The following is a 16018-nucleotide window of genomic DNA, read 5'->3' as shown; positions in this document are numbered from 1 at the left end:
GGTAAAGTTGTTGGGGAAAAATGTCAAATTTACTTCTGGAATATTTCCATCTGTGGCTCGTATATATTGGTAATTTTTTTTAAACTTCCGTTTCTTATTTGCATGCCTTACACTCGAAATGTATTTGTCCTTTTGGCCATTCTTTAAGAACTTATAGATCTTGCTAGGTTGTCTCGAAGGGTTTAATTTGTTTGATTAAATTTGAACCTTTAACATTAATCAGTAGGTAAGTACATGCAAAATAGGGACATAAATAAAACCTTATATTGTGTCTTAAAACTGCCTGTATCTTATTTACGATGATTGACAACAGCAAATACCACTGGCGCAAACTATGTGATTGCCTTTCGGCAATGCCTCGTATCCTTATTTACTGAACAACCCGCCATAGAAAATAACATAGCTAAATATATTTGGAAATATGACGATATCAACTTCCATGATCAAATAAAGGGAGTCATCTTTACTCAACCATACTGTAGGTGGAATGTAATCATTTCATCACTAAACTTGTCAACGCCCGCGGGTATGCTCGACCAATACCGTCGAGTTTCCAGGAAGAAGATTAACAAGAATAACGACAACGATATAACTTTAAAAGGAAATTTAAATCTCTTAGACAATGTAGGTTACAAAGTTAATTAATTTTGCCTAATGTTCATAGCGTATATAAAATGTCATAAAACGAGATGGATTTAACATGAAATATTTACAAAATGTTTTCTACATGTTACAAGATGTACTGATGATTAACAACAAATACCACCATGGTAAAACATATACCTACCATTCTGCAAATGCCTTTATGATAATATAAAGCCAATACCAACCCATCCAACTAAACAATATGATAATGAAAAGCCGATACCCACCCATCCAACTAAACAATATGATAATGAAAATCCAATACCCACCCATCCAACTAAACACTATGATAATATAAAGCCGATACCCACCCATCCAACTAAACAATATGATAATGAAAAGCCGATACCAACCCATCCAACTAAACACTATGATAATATAAAGCCGATACCCACCCATCCAACTAAACAATATGATAATGAAAAGCCGATACCCACCCATCCAACTAAACAATATGATAATATAAAGCCGATACCCACCCATCCAACTAAACAATATGATAATGAAAAGCTAATACCTACCCATCCAACTAAACAATATGATAATATAAAGCCAATACCCACCCATCCAACTAAACAATATGATAATGAAAAGCCGATACCCACCCATCCAACTAAACCAATTAAATAAATATGACAATTATTGTCTGGAATATGATTACTATAAGCCTCCATTTCTTTACGAATGAGAGCACCTGATGACTACAGATGGCATCGAGTAACAAACTTATTTTGGGAGATACTTATCAGAACAAGTGTCAAGATATTCAAAAGTACACTAGCGAATATATATATATATATATATATATATATATATATATATATATATATATATATATATATATATATATATATATATATATATATATATATATACATATATATACATATATATATATATATACATATACATATATATATATATATATATATATATATATATATATATATATATACATTGTAAATAATTATAACAAACTCCCGCCTCTGACGAGGGAGGTCGCGGGGTCATACCCCATACTTATGACAATTGTACTATCAGCTGGCTCAATATTAAGATGATAGTGTTAGGACTGGTATGCCTGGATTCATGATAATGTGAATGGGTGGGACATGATGCTAAATGTCTGCTAGACATCACTATAAACTGCCATTTTGCAGATATCGTAGCGATTTGACTGAAAAAGTGTTAAAACTACGTTAAAGCTAAAAAAATCACACACACACACACACACACACATACACACACTCACACACACTAATTATAACAAGTTGTGATCGGATAGAATTTCCGTTAAAGGATCTAAATTTAAAAGATGTGAAAGCTTAGTGTGGAATACAAAATCTGTGTATACACATCTTATTAATTTATCTCCAAGCCTTTCACTTCTATACAAAATGTAGTAGCACATAATAGATCTGCTTTTATTTTCAGTTTATAAAATGTAATCTTTTATTATCGGCCTATCATAATCCGTGAAATTTTTTATTTCACATGTAAATCTATCCTGAATTTTATACTGTCTGGTTTTAAAATAAAACGTTGCGCCAAATCATCTGAAAAAAGAGACTTTCGTGTTAAAACAAAGTTTAAACTTAAGTTCCAATATTGGAATTATTATTTATATTTCCATAGGTTTAATGATATTTTTCATATTTCCCATACAAATATACAAATTCTTTTAGTGACGTAGCCTAAGAAGAAATTTTCTAAAATGCAGTTTAGAGAAAATACACATGGAGTGTATGGTTCACTCTACGACATATCTCCATTTGAATCACATCGATTATATTTGATGTTAGCCTCGTATGTCGCATGGCTATCCTTTGCCAACTTTGGTCTTCTACTTTTCTTACTGCAGCAGTGTCTTTTCAGGCAGCAGGCAATGGCTGATCCAACGAGCAGCATGACAGGAACCGAGATGCTGGATACTATGATGACCGTCCACTTGGAGCAGTGGTACTGAAGAAGACTCACTCCTTCCTTATTAAGCTTTAATTCAGCGTCCTGAAAATGACATGCCAGGTCCGATCTGTTGACCAGATTCACGCGTGTGTTAGAAATCCACTCTACGAAGTACAGGTTGTCGCACGAGCATTCCAATGGATTTCCACTTATATCTACTGTTAAAATGTCAGGGAGGTCTGTCATATGATCTGGTCTTCCAAGCTTCGAGCGATGACTTTCATACCGGATCTTCTTCAACGAAGTAACGCCATTCGAATAAGTATTAACTAAATAACTAGACTGCTGGGCTAAAACACCATCAAGTGCCGCAGTGATCTCCACTGGCAATTTTCTCAGTCTATTTTCACTCAAGTCTAAGTATTTCAAATACCTGAGGTGCGTTACATCTATCTTCAAATCATCCAGAAGATTGGCGTGAAGGTCCAAAAACTTGATTTCGCGGTTGCTTGAAAGAAATCGCTTTGGAACAGAGGTCAGCTCGTTGTTATCTAAGTTAAGCCATTCAAGCTGGTGAAGGTGAGACAGCAATTCGTGAAATTCCATCATATGTTCCATCTTCCCGAGTCTGTTTCCGCCAAGAACAAGCGTCTTCATTGGAGCAAAATACGCGAAAAACTTCGGCGATATAAACTCAAATTCTCCATTTGACATGTCCAGTTTCTTAAACTTGTCCAAATGACCAAGAATGGTGACATTCAGCACCCTGATCTCTGATTCGCGTAGTTCGAAATTTTCTAAACTTGGATTTAGCCACCCCGGTTCCAATGTAATACTTTTTCGAGATCTGGAATTGTCAAACTGCTTTAATCCATTGGCGTACAAATGTTTAAGGGACGATAAGCTGTGGCCGATTTTATTTTTATTACGTTTGCTTTTGTTTCGGTTGTCCGAATTCATGCTTAGTGCGAAAAGGCAGTAGCTTAAATCTAATGTCTCCAATTTGGGCATAGATCCATTCAAATGCGAAGGTAACCACGCCAATATTGTATAAGACAGGTTAAGAAACCGAAGGTTCATGAAGCCATTCATAATTATTTCTTTGTCCAATTTTGCAAAATTCGCATTGCTCATATCCAGGTATGTTAGCCTCTTTTTGGCCAGAGCAGCTGTGAAGGTGGATCCGATGACATAAGGAACTGTCGATAGTTTGTTGAGGCCAACCAAAGAGAGATGGTCCAAATGCGGAATTTTTTCGGTGATAGCATTTTCCACCTCAGAGAAAGACAATGCAGGGTTAAAACTCAAATCTAGCTTCTCCAGGATTGGAGTAATTTTAAATGCATTAGAATTAAGTTCCCGTAGGCTACCAAACCTTAGGATAGACAAACTTTTTAAATTTGGAAGACCTGCAAAGGCATGTTGTCCAATTTGTGTGACGAATTTAAAATCGGAGAGCGTCAGGGTAAATACATTTCTCCATGAAGGATGTTCAAAGATGCCATCTGGAAACGTATTGAAAGATAATGAATCAAGAGCTCCCTGGAAGAAGACAACAGTAGTGGACTTTGAAATATCAACAGGTATGTCTGTGGTAGATTTGATGCCATTACATACGAGTGTTTCGTTTGATGGAACGCAAATGTTGCCATTATTTAGGCTGCAAACTTTCACTACGAGCACGATGAGTGTGGCAGTGATGATACAGAACTGACACATTGTGTCTAATCACAATTACAAATTCTGCTTGACTTAATCTTGAGCTCTGGATTTCTGTGGCAGCTAAAATGAATAATAATGATAATAATAATAATAATAATAATAATAGTCTAACAAGAGCAACAATAACAATAGTATCAGCACAAAAAACAAAAAAGGCATCATGTGAACTGATAATTTAAGAACCGTCACTCAAGTGAAGAAATTCAAGCGAGTGTAAACAGCAAGACATCTCGCCATTTACTAAAAGTTTGAAAACAAATATAATAAGGGAGTACAGCAAATAAGTCATTCAGAAGTACAAAATCGACTTGACAAAGTGGCTATAGCGTTAAACTGACAGGTATCTCAAAACTATGGCAAAAACCCCACAACCAAGTGGCATGATCGAATTAAAGGAAATACAGTGCAGAAGTCCACGACAATATAATATGTTAAACAACAAACTCTTTATTTTCTTACATTAATGCAAGGACACAAAAACAGAGTAGAACAACTGGTAGCGTCCACACGGGACACACAATGAAACATTGGAATAAAAAATTACTTGTGAATGGGGAGACGAAACATGTAAGCACACACACACACACACACACACACACACACGCATATACAGGCATACATACATACATACATGCATACATACATAAATACATACATATGTAAATACATACATACATACACATACATACATAAATACATACATACATACCTACACACACACACATACATACATACATACATACATACATACACACATACATATGTAAATACATACATACATACATACATACATACATACATACATACATACATACATAAATACATACATGCAGGCATACATACATACATACATACATGCTGTGGATCGCACAGAGCGCGAGGAACAAGAGATAATAGGAAAATAAGTTGCCTTACCATAGAGCTTTCGATCAAATCTAGTACATCCACTGATATGGAAGCAAGAGGACATGAAATTTCGAGAATAACCCGATAAGGCCAAAAATAGTTTTTAAAACGTGACCTCCTTTAGAAGACATTTTTCATGAAAACAGCACGATTGTTCGTGGCGGAAGGGTACACCAATGAAATACAAGGGTACAGCTCGCGGTCGGATCATAGGAAAAATAATGACAAGCCCGTTCCCATATAAATGCTTTGAAAAAGTACAATAAAAAGAAGATAATAATAATAATAATAATAATAATAATAATTGACAGAGAAAATTCTTCTATAATTAATGAGACGATGTTTCAGTGTTATGGGTTCCGATATTGTAATGAGCTTCCACAATAGTCTGTGTAAATTCACTTGTACTATATGTATGACTTTAGGAAATGTAAACAGAAGCTGAGATAGACGAACCATTGACATTACATAATACGATCGCAGTCTGGTGTATCATGCAGTATTTGCTGTTTATATTGTGATTTTCTTTGTTCGTACACTGAATTCAGATTCTTATTGTTCCTTTAATTACAAGAAACAGAGAACATTGATTGTCTAAACTCTAAAGCTATATTTCATTTCTTAAAACTGGTGCCGATTTGTCATAACAATTAATAAGCAGTCTCCACTTCTATGTTTGAAATGTCTGCATCTACATGTATGATGATGGGCTGTACTAATTTTCATTTGTCTGTCTCTGTGTGTGTGTGTGTGTGTGATTGGATTTTTAACGTAGCTTTAACGATTTTTCCAGTTCTAACACTAATCTCTTAATGCTGAGTGCCTAGCGGGGCAGCTGTAAGTACCATTTTAAAAGTCTTTTCGGACGGGGTATGAATCCGCGACATCCCGAATGCAAGGCGGACGCTCTAACCACTAGCCCACCGGAGCGGTCTGTCGTGAGAGAAAGAGTGCTTCTCTGTGTGTGCGCGCGCGCTAGAGAGAGAGAGAGAGAGAGAGAGAGAGAGAGAGAGAGAGAGAGTTCACCTTATATGCAGATATACAATATAAGCAAATCTAACGGTTTTATGGGTCCTCCGGAGAAGAGCAATATAAATGTTATACTCACAAACATCTGTTCAAATGCGTGTATAAACAAATTTCCCGGCGTACTAATTAATCACTTCGCACACTTCCTCGTCAGAAAACTGTCTGATTTGTTGAAGTTCCAGCATGAAATATGACCACTTATGCTCCGCAGTTTACAAACAATTTCTCTTCCGGGATATTGTCTTCGTGACGTTCAATCTTTGAGTTGAAAAATCCCAGTACGTGGGTCTATTTTTATCTCCTACGATTTAAACCAAATCTCTATCTGTCCAACATATGGGTTTCTTGTAGGTTCAATTCAGAATTGTTATTCTCACATGTAAGACGAGTTTGTGAAGTATGAAATATTCTTAAAAAATATCAAAATTTGGTGGTCATGTCCTGTCTGTGATGACAAACGAATTTTCCAACAACAACAACAGCCACAAAATGAATGAAGTACACACGTCTCCTTTTCTCTACACAAAATCTTAATAAGTTGTGATCTACTAAACTTTTTAAAATTTCAACTCAATTACTCAAACCGTGAGCTAATCATGTTGAATCATTTTTAAATGTTCTAATGTAAGAATTAATTTTTTATCGTGAAATTGTCGAGTAGAACCTATCTGTTCTATTTCCTTGGTCCCGGAAACCAGTTTAAAAATAACACAGTAGACACAGGGCCGACAAGGGGGGGGGGGCAACCGGGGATATATCCCCAGGGTCCCAGGGTCTAGGCCCGTAAGATGGCCCGGGCCAAACAACATTTTTAATCTCATAAAACAAACATTTTGTTTGAACAAGAACTAGGAGAAGCCCGGGTGTTTCTTACCCAAGGGCTCGTGATCGCTTTCTACGGCCCAGGGCAGACAGTAAATATGAATATGAATGTTGATCACGTCGTCAGTTCACCTGGATTTATTTGCAAAACTGCAACTCATCAGCATTACTATATCGAGGAAAGAAAGTTCCGGAATTATACAATAATTTTAAGAAAGATACATTTTTATATATTTAGATTGTACATATAATGTTTCCAACTGTGCATTTTGTCAAATAATTGATTGCATTTATACAAAATAGAAGAGACCTTTATTTTCGTTATGCATTATTTGCGCAGATTCATACAATGAACATAGCTGTGGTTGGGATGATGTAAAGTCATAAGAGAACATACTTCAGAGCGTAACATCATTAAACAATATATCTTAATGATTGTTGTTAGTTTACTTTGAGGGATTTTGGTTTCTTTCTTTTTTATTTCTGCATTCAGACGTAAACGTTCGTGTACTGGCAAACTTAGTCGATTTCGGTAACAGACGCCGTGAGTAGTATAGTGGGATACACTAGCGACGATGAAAAACCCAGTCAAAAAAGTCGTGGGAATGTTTGGCGACAAGGTGAATTTAACATGGGGAAATTTAAGATGGATGGGACGAAAGAGTGACAAAAAAGAATGGGACTGTCGAGCGACAAGGGTATGTGACTGTCTAGCGACAAGGATATGGGACTGTCTTGCGACAAGGTAAATTGAACATGGGAAGATTGTGTTGTTTCCGAACAGGAGACTTGCTATTAATAGAGGGACAAAGACGGAGATAACACATACAACAGACAACATACAAACACAAACAATGATACAACTAACTTAAACATATTTTAGGCAAGAAAGAAAATCTTTTCGAGGCATATGAATGGCCATGAAAAGTGTCTTTGGGTTCTTTTATTTTCTCCACTTCTTCCACCATTTCCTCACTTCGTCAATCATTCCGTTATTCTTCTTTTTCTCTTTCTCTGGCATCCAGTCAGGATGACCCATCGATCTAAATGTTTCCTGCATCTTCATCCAATTTTTATTTAGTTTGCTAAACTTCTCTTTTTTATTTTTGTTTTCTTTCTTTAGACCATATATCTTTTATCTTCTTCACTTCTTTTTCAAGCACTTTTCTCATTAGTTCTTCTGCTTTCTTTAGCTGGTCCAGCCCCCACTTCACAGAGGACCACTCTTTCCAGTCCAATGTCTCTTCTAAAAACACTTAACTTTCATCACATTATCAATGTGCCGACTCTCACGTATGTTTTTATTGAAGCCTCGTAACTATTCGACTTCCTCTTCGATCAAGCCCTGGACCAGATCCCTGGCTACTTTCAGGCTGGTCAATTGACTTGTCACAAAGTCTTTGGTAAATGGATACCTCACTCATGTTGTAGCCGTTGCACAACATAGGCGGCATCCATCATCCAGTACCAACTGTCCTTTAGCTTTTTAAACAACTACATTGTCATCGTATGCTATTATGTGTAGAATGGCGCGAACGACGAACGCTTTGACTTTATATGTGTCAAGCACAGACGTGAAAGAAAACATTCCTTACAATCACTTCACATATTATCTACTATCCATACACCAAGGCCTCTGACTTGGTCAGCAGGAAGGGCCTTTTTGAACTTCTGAGTAAGATTGGTTGCCCCCCAAAACTCCTCAGCTTGTTAATCTCTTTCCATGCAGATATGAAGGGAACAGTCCTGTATGATGGATTCACCTCAACCTCCTTCCCAATTAACAGCGGCGTGAAGCAGGGCTGCGTGCTGGCACCAACACTTTTTGGGATCCACACCGAGAAAGCCCTCCAGAGACTGGGAGACCGTTTTGCTGATGCATGCATGCAGTTTGGTCTCACCATCAGCATGGAAAAAACAAATGTCAGCGTGCAAGATACCATCATTGTCCCTTCCATCAAAATCAACGGTGTCACCCTGGAAACAGTCAACAACTATACCTACCTAGGGTCAACCATCAGCAACACTCTCTCGATTGATATGGAGCTGGAAAGGCAAACACCATCATGGCTCGATTAATGAAGAGGGTGTGGGAAAACAACGCTCACAGAGCACACCACGGTCAGGGTTCTTAGCACCCTTCTATATGGAAGTGAGACCTGGAGTACCTACATGAGGCAAGAACGCCGGCTCAACTCCTTCCATATACGGTGCCTAAAACGCATCCTGAAAATCAGCTGGCGAGACCGTGTTCCACACAGCGAGATCCTGCAGCGTGCAAGTACCCCCATCATGTACTCCCTGCTGAGCAAACGCCGACTTCGATGGCTGGGACATGTCCGACGCATGGAGGATGGCAGGCTGCCAAAGGACATCCTATATGGACAGCTGGCCACTGGCATGAGAAGAGTCGGACGCCCCTCACTCCGTTTCAAGGATGTATGCAAGAGGGACATGAAGGTATGCAATTTTTCACCCGATGGCTGAGAAGAGCTGGCTAAGGACCGAGACACCTGGAGACTGACGGTAAACAATGGTATATCAGTCGCTGATGCGAGAAGAGGCCAGTTGGCGGCAGAGAAACGTAAGAGAAAGAAGACCGCGGCAGCAACCACAGTAACGCAGACTTCCCAGTATGTCTGCACCAACTGCAACAGGGACTGTCACTCACGTATAGGCCTGCACAGCCACAGCAGACGATGCCAACAGAGACAGACAACAACTCAAGGGCGCTATTCGCATGGTCTTTCGAGACTGAGTTGCCAATAATGTGATGATTTTGTTTTGCAACCCAGATTCATGTATAAATTTAATTATATTTATATATGTGAGATTGAGGTTAGGGTTGCTATTCATTAAAAAAAATTCTGTATATGTTTTCACGGATCCAATCTTATTTTGCTCCATTTTTAGTTTGGTTATTTCTTTTTTTTTTTTGTTTGTGGTAGGTGTTGATATATAGATTTGTGAAACCCAGCAATGGTAGCAGTTTTGGTTGTGGGTTGGGGTCCTATGTATTGTCTAAAGCTGCTGGCCAATTTGCTTTTCCTGTATAAATTGTGTTTATGATCCTTTGATCGTTATTGTTCACTTTTGGTGGTTTCCTAGATCTGGTGACGTTTTTCATGATGGAGTATAGTTTTCTGCCTGTAGTATTTCAGTTCCATTTTTCTTGCCATTTCCTATTGATATTATTTTTTGTTATACTTATTAATTCACTGACACTGTAGTGGAGGTTAGTATAAGTTGGGTCATGTAGTGTTTGCTTCGCTGCTTGGTCAGCTAATTTATTTCCTTTGATGTCAATGTGGGATGGTTTCCACATGAAGTCAACTATTTTATGGTTATTATTAAGCTTTTTAATTGACAGATAAGATTGCTTAAGGAACGTTTCTCTTGAGTCAGTGTTATTGTTGAAGATAGACGAAATGACTCTTAGCGAGTCACTTAATATTACTGCATGTTTGATATTATTTTCTTAGGGCTTCCATAATGGCCTAGCATTCAGCTGTGTATATGGAACGATGATTCGGTAGTCTATTTCCCATTTTAATGTTAAATTCAGGGATTACTACTGCTGCTGCTGTTCTGGTGGAGTGTGTGGATGTGTACTAATTTGGATTCATTTTGGATCCATCAGTGTAAATTTTGACTGAATTAGGGTATTTAGCCATTATTTCTACAGTGGAAATTGGTTTTATCTTAAGCTCTTATTCATTTTTGTTGCCAAGTTTCGCTAATTGTGTGTTGATTGTTATTTGTATGTTAGTCCATGGCATTGTGTCATATATTTTAGTGATTTCAACCTGGAAGTTAGCTATTGGTAATTGTCCAATTATTTGACGTACGTGTTTCCCTGCAGTTACGTTGTGAACTAATTTATTGCTGAATGGTTTATTACATTTATTGATGTCTACCCGGGTGGGGGGTGAATTGGATTGGTTTGATAATCTAGCTGCGTATTTTAAAGTTAACTCATGCCTTCTTACGTGTATATTATTAGTGCTTTTCTTTGAATCGAGTCTAATTTCTTAAGCTGTTTATATGGTGCCGAATTTTATAGTTGGCACCCGTGGTCTAATTTTTACCTTATTAACTCCATTTATAGTGTTAATAAAGTTTTCCGGTTGGATCCCAAGTTTAGATCCTTATTACAATTGTTGACTAGTTGGTATATATGATGTCCCCAATTTAGATGTTCGTCATAGTAAATACCCAGAAATCTAGCATCTTTAACAAATTTAATTGTTTTATTTTGTATGGCAAGTTTAGGGTATTTTAATTTGATTTAACGTTTGGGGAGAATATGACTGCAATGGGTTTTTCGTGAGCTATTTTGATTACTATTTATCAGCCCATTTCCCTATTTTATTTAGACTATTTTGGATTTCGCTGATAACTGTTTGACTTTCAGGGTTTCCTCATCGTCAGAGTCCACTGTCGTCCGCAAATTGTGACATTTCAATTTGGTTAGTAGTTAGATTTAGATCAAGGTCATTTATCATGATGTTAAAGAGTGTGCGGTTGAATTTTCTCGCTTGCGGAGTACCGTTTTCTAGTGAGCATAGTTCAGAACAAGTGTCCCCCACTCTAGTTAATATTTTACGGTTAGTTAGAAAGATTTCGATAAAGTTGAACATTCGTCCTGTGATTCCAAAATGATGTTGTTGGCTATCAGTCTTTTAATCCAGACGAGGACAAACGCTTTTTCAAGATCTGCTATTAATTTTTTCTGTCTGCTTTGCGGTGTGAGGTTGGTGCTTCTTTAATTGCCGCTTCTAATCGAATGAGTTGATCCGTAGTGGACCTTCTACTTCTAAATCTACATTGATTTTCAGAGAGTAGATGGTTACTTTCCAACTGGTATTTAAGGCGATTTGTTATAATTGTCTCTATAATTTTGCAGATGCTGTTAGTAAGGGAAATGGGTCTATAAGAATTAATATCATTTGGGTCTTTTCCTTGTGTAGGGATTGGGATCATTATGGCGTGTTTCTATTTATCATGCAGTTTAGCTACAGCTCAGATTTGTTAAATAGATTTAGTATAGACTTGGTAATCTTTTCAGTCCGGTGTTTGTATATAATATTACCTATTTGATTTTCCCCACGTGATGATTTCATTTGTACATCATATGGCTATTTCCTACTCATATAAGGATATTTCACAATTTAGGTTGGATTCTTTTCTCCCTGGGTATTTAAAGAGGTGTGAGTAGGTTTTTCTCCTACTTTATCGATATGTTATTGAAAGGCTGGGGTGTGGTTAAGGTTACTACTCTATGCAGTAAAATGGTTCGCGAGATTGTCTGCATTTTCCTTCTTTGTGGTGGTATCGACTATTTTAGGGGAGGTGGTTACTGATTTTCCTTTGATTGATTTTATTTTGTCTCATAGTTGCTTGGAGCTAGTTTTTATATTAATTTTAGAGCACAAATTTTGCCAAGATCTTTCCTTTTCCTGCCTAATTATTTGTTTTAGGGTTTTTTCTTCTCCCTATCTTTGTATGTTGAAAAATCAAAAGAGTTTCCTGATCGTTTTAATTTTGTAAGGGCTTTTCGTTTTTCCTTATGTGCCTGCTTGTATAGGTGATTCCACCATGGTACAGTTTGTCTGGTTTGTGTACCACAGGTTTCAGAAATGTTGTAGGTGGCAGCAGCTTGGATTGTGTTAATTAAATTTTCATAGAATATATTTACTTCTTCATCTTCTAGGTTTTTCGTGTTAATGTTGGTTAATTATATTCTAAAGGATTCTTAATCAGCTTGGTCATATTTTATTTATCTTTTATAAAACATCAAACTTTCACCCATCTCCAACTAGCAAGCTATTACAAAGATAGTTACCATACTTCTGTATGTATCGCTGTGGCAAGCTTTTATGTTAGGATATGTGAGGAGTATGTAGGTGGTCCATTGTTATACAATAAAATCAGGCCATCAAAAAGAAAGAATAAAACATTCTTTGACAGTCTCAAGAACCACAGTTATAAAGACAGCTAGCTGTACACAACGTTACTTTTTAAAAAAAATGCCATTTTTGTATATTACTAATGACGTCGTTAAAATATGTTTCAATGTAGTTATTCTTCTTTTTACACACACACACATCAATGTAGTTATTCTTCTTTTTACACACACACACACACACACACACACACACGATGCATGATGTGTATGTTTTTCAAAAATGTCCACCTTTCACCCCAGCCAGCTACAGTCTGAGTATACCTCCCCGTTTGTTTGTACCCACTATCGACTTAAAAAAAAAAAAGCACAAATGAAAAAAAAAAAGATGCACAGAACTTGGTCAGTTCATTTATTGATTTATAATTTCAGACGTGATTATGCCCAGGTGGAACCCTAACACCTTATTGTCTGCGTGATTCAATCCAAAAGGAAGTTATCTGTGAAAAGGGACGACCCAGTTCGCCAGTCATTTCGAGTTTCTGGACAAGTCCATTTTTGTAGGGGTGTATGCACCACTGCACAAGTACGTACATAAAAGCAAAATAGTATGTCGTCTGCTACCGATATTTAAATGGTGAATCAAGCAAAGGAAACGTAAGACAACTACAAATTTGTCATCGATTTAACAAAGGGTGTAATTTCTAAGTACAGATATACAAAGGGATATAACTCTAAACTCTCAACATCATGGTAATTTACGGAATTATCCGGCAGTCACCGAATAGGATAAGTAGGTCACAATGATGTCTGAGAAAATCAGCTTGCCCATAATGTACGCAACATGGAACAGTGTTAGTATGGAAAGTCCGTTAAGCATGAAAGGCGCAGACAATGCCAGTGTTAGGGCCACTCTTCTCTCATTCAAGTTATTAGTTATAAATCAATGAATGAATTGACTAAGTTTTGTGCACTTGTTATCACATGTACGTACATGGAAGGAAAATAATATGTCGTCTGCTACTGATATTTAAATGTTGAACCAAGCAAAGGAAACGTAAGACAACTACAAATTTGCCTTACACATCGATTTAACAAAGCGGTGTAATTTCTAAGTGGACATAGGACACAATTAATTTTACTATATGTTCTCTACATTTGTTTCTCAGTACTGACATTTCCACTGTGTGACAATCAAGACAAATCATATGTTAATCTAAAATACCTTCAAAGATGACTTCACGGTGAAGTTCTTGTCAAAGGCTGACCTGCTCTTTTTGTAGATGCTGAACTGTCAACATAGCAGCATGTAAACAGAACACAGATTTCACTTCCGGATCATCACCAAGGCCTTATTACTCACTGTGCACTGTCGCCGAAATACACACATACAACAACACCCTGAGCTCATATTATCAAGAATAAACAGTTACCTTTAAATCCCTACCAAAAACGCATAAATAAAACTCTTCTATCACCACCAAAATGAGAGAGGAAAAAATGTTCTAAAAATAGACTAGAACTACATTCGTGGGTACTGAACTGGAAGTATTAATTGTGAACCGATTCCAAGTACATGTGTACAAAGGGATATAACTCTAAACTCTCAACATCATGATAATTTACGGAATTATCCGGCAGTCACCGAATAGGATGAATTATGTCACAATGTTGTCTGAGAAAATCAACTGGCCCATAGTGTAGGCAACATGGAGCAGTATTAGTATGGAAAGTCCGTTAAGCAGAAGTTATAAATCTATGAATAAATTGACTAACTTTTCTGCATTTTTACCACAAGAATTTTGTTTCATTCAATTCAGTGGGTGGTTCGAACAAACGGGGAGGTATATCCAGACTTTAAGGATGCAAATTTCTGGCGATCTATATAGAACACATTAATTTGGACCAGAGAACAATCAGTTAGATTTATGGGGACAGGTGTTTGTTAAATCGCTATACTGCAATGATTTCTAATGTTTGTGTCGGGAGAGGAAATGATTCTTAATTAAGTCTTCGTTTACTTAACCATTGGACGATTAGAAAAGGGATGGTTGCATTCGATTTTATATCGGAACTGTCAGATTTGAAATTTTCCAGATCTGTTGTTTGGAATTCTACAAGTCATGCTGACATCAGTTTTTTCATTGTTATAAAAAGCAGAAAACATATTTAAACCTAATTGGTTACGCTAAATAATGGTCGTGGTTCCCACACGAAAATTCTTGGCATTTAATTGCCCTGATCAAAAAGGTCTAGTCAGTCTGCAATTTTCCTGCAAGAGTGAAAATATAAGGGACTCCGAGACTGAATTTGGAAGAAATTCTCTCGTAAAGCAGGTTGCTTCTGTTTGTTTTGAAAGGGGAAATAGCTCTACGGAAGTATCCACTTAAGTATCTACTTACGTATCCTCCTATCCACACAATGTTTGAGGGCCGAAAACAGACGAGACAGTATGGAGGTCGGAAAAGGTAAAAGCGGAAGGACCTGTTTGAACCACCATAGTGAAGTCGGAGCGGACTGGAATAAGCAGGTTATGAAGTTGTACAAGGCAATGACTTCGATCGTTCACTCGATTATACGATAAACTAATTCTATCATTTAAAACAGATCGGCTATTTATATAAATATATTTGTGTTTGAAATTCGGTGAAAGATTTATTTAAAGAAAGAAGTGTATTTTCCTAATATAGTTATTTATGTAATTGATTAAATATTTTGTTTTTCCATATACGGGGACTCGTGTCATTCTGTTCTATATATGTGCTCAGATCTCTATTTATTCCATCTATAAGTTTCACACTTCCTTTTAATATTTACTCGATCCGGGCAACAATACCGAGAAAGAGCACTCTCTAGATAACGATAGCCAAATAAAGCGGACGCCATGTAAGAATGTACAACCTCACAACACCACCACCAGTAGCAACCTTTACACAGACTGTAGCAGATTCTCTTAGGGCAAGTAAGTGCTATTTTAGCAGGGTATTTCTGAAAGGCGTATTTATATTGGAATTAATGGTAAAATATTGGGATTATACGAACCTGAATGTATGCGGGTACTATATAAGATTTCAGTATTGGTCT

The 16018-nt window shown here is 37.0% G+C and overlaps 1 protein-coding gene across 3 annotated transcripts; it reads right to left on the bottom strand.

Moving 5' to 3' along the window:
* Positions 1-589: 589 nt before the first annotated feature.
* On the bottom strand, positions 590-14295 carry LOC149788453 (uncharacterized). 3 transcript variants are annotated; one of them, XM_089974435.1, is made up of 2 exons: positions 14160-14295; positions 590-4332 (listed from the first exon to the last, which is right to left on the bottom strand). In XM_089974435.1, the coding sequence occupies exon 2, from the start codon at positions 4267-4269 to the stop codon at positions 2401-2403; it is 1869 nt and encodes a 622-aa protein (XP_089830561.1). In that variant the 5' UTR covers positions 4270-4332; positions 14160-14295; the 3' UTR covers positions 590-2400. The 3 variants fall into 3 exon arrangements, with proteins under 3 accessions (XP_089830561.1, XP_089830559.1, XP_089830558.1); XM_089974433.1 differs by lacking the exon at positions 14160-14295 and adding an exon at positions 6205-6706; XM_089974432.1 differs by lacking the exon at positions 14160-14295 and adding an exon at positions 6287-6705.
* Positions 14296-16018: the final 1723 nt, after the last annotated feature.

Source organism: Sinohyriopsis cumingii, chromosome 11 (assembly GCF_028554795.1).
Source record: "Sinohyriopsis cumingii isolate HCF-2022 chromosome 11, ASM2855479v2, whole genome shotgun sequence".
NCBI classification, from domain to species: Eukaryota; Metazoa; Mollusca; class Bivalvia; order Unionida; family Unionidae; genus Sinohyriopsis; species Sinohyriopsis cumingii.
This window is presented reverse-complemented; position numbering and strand designations above follow the sequence as displayed.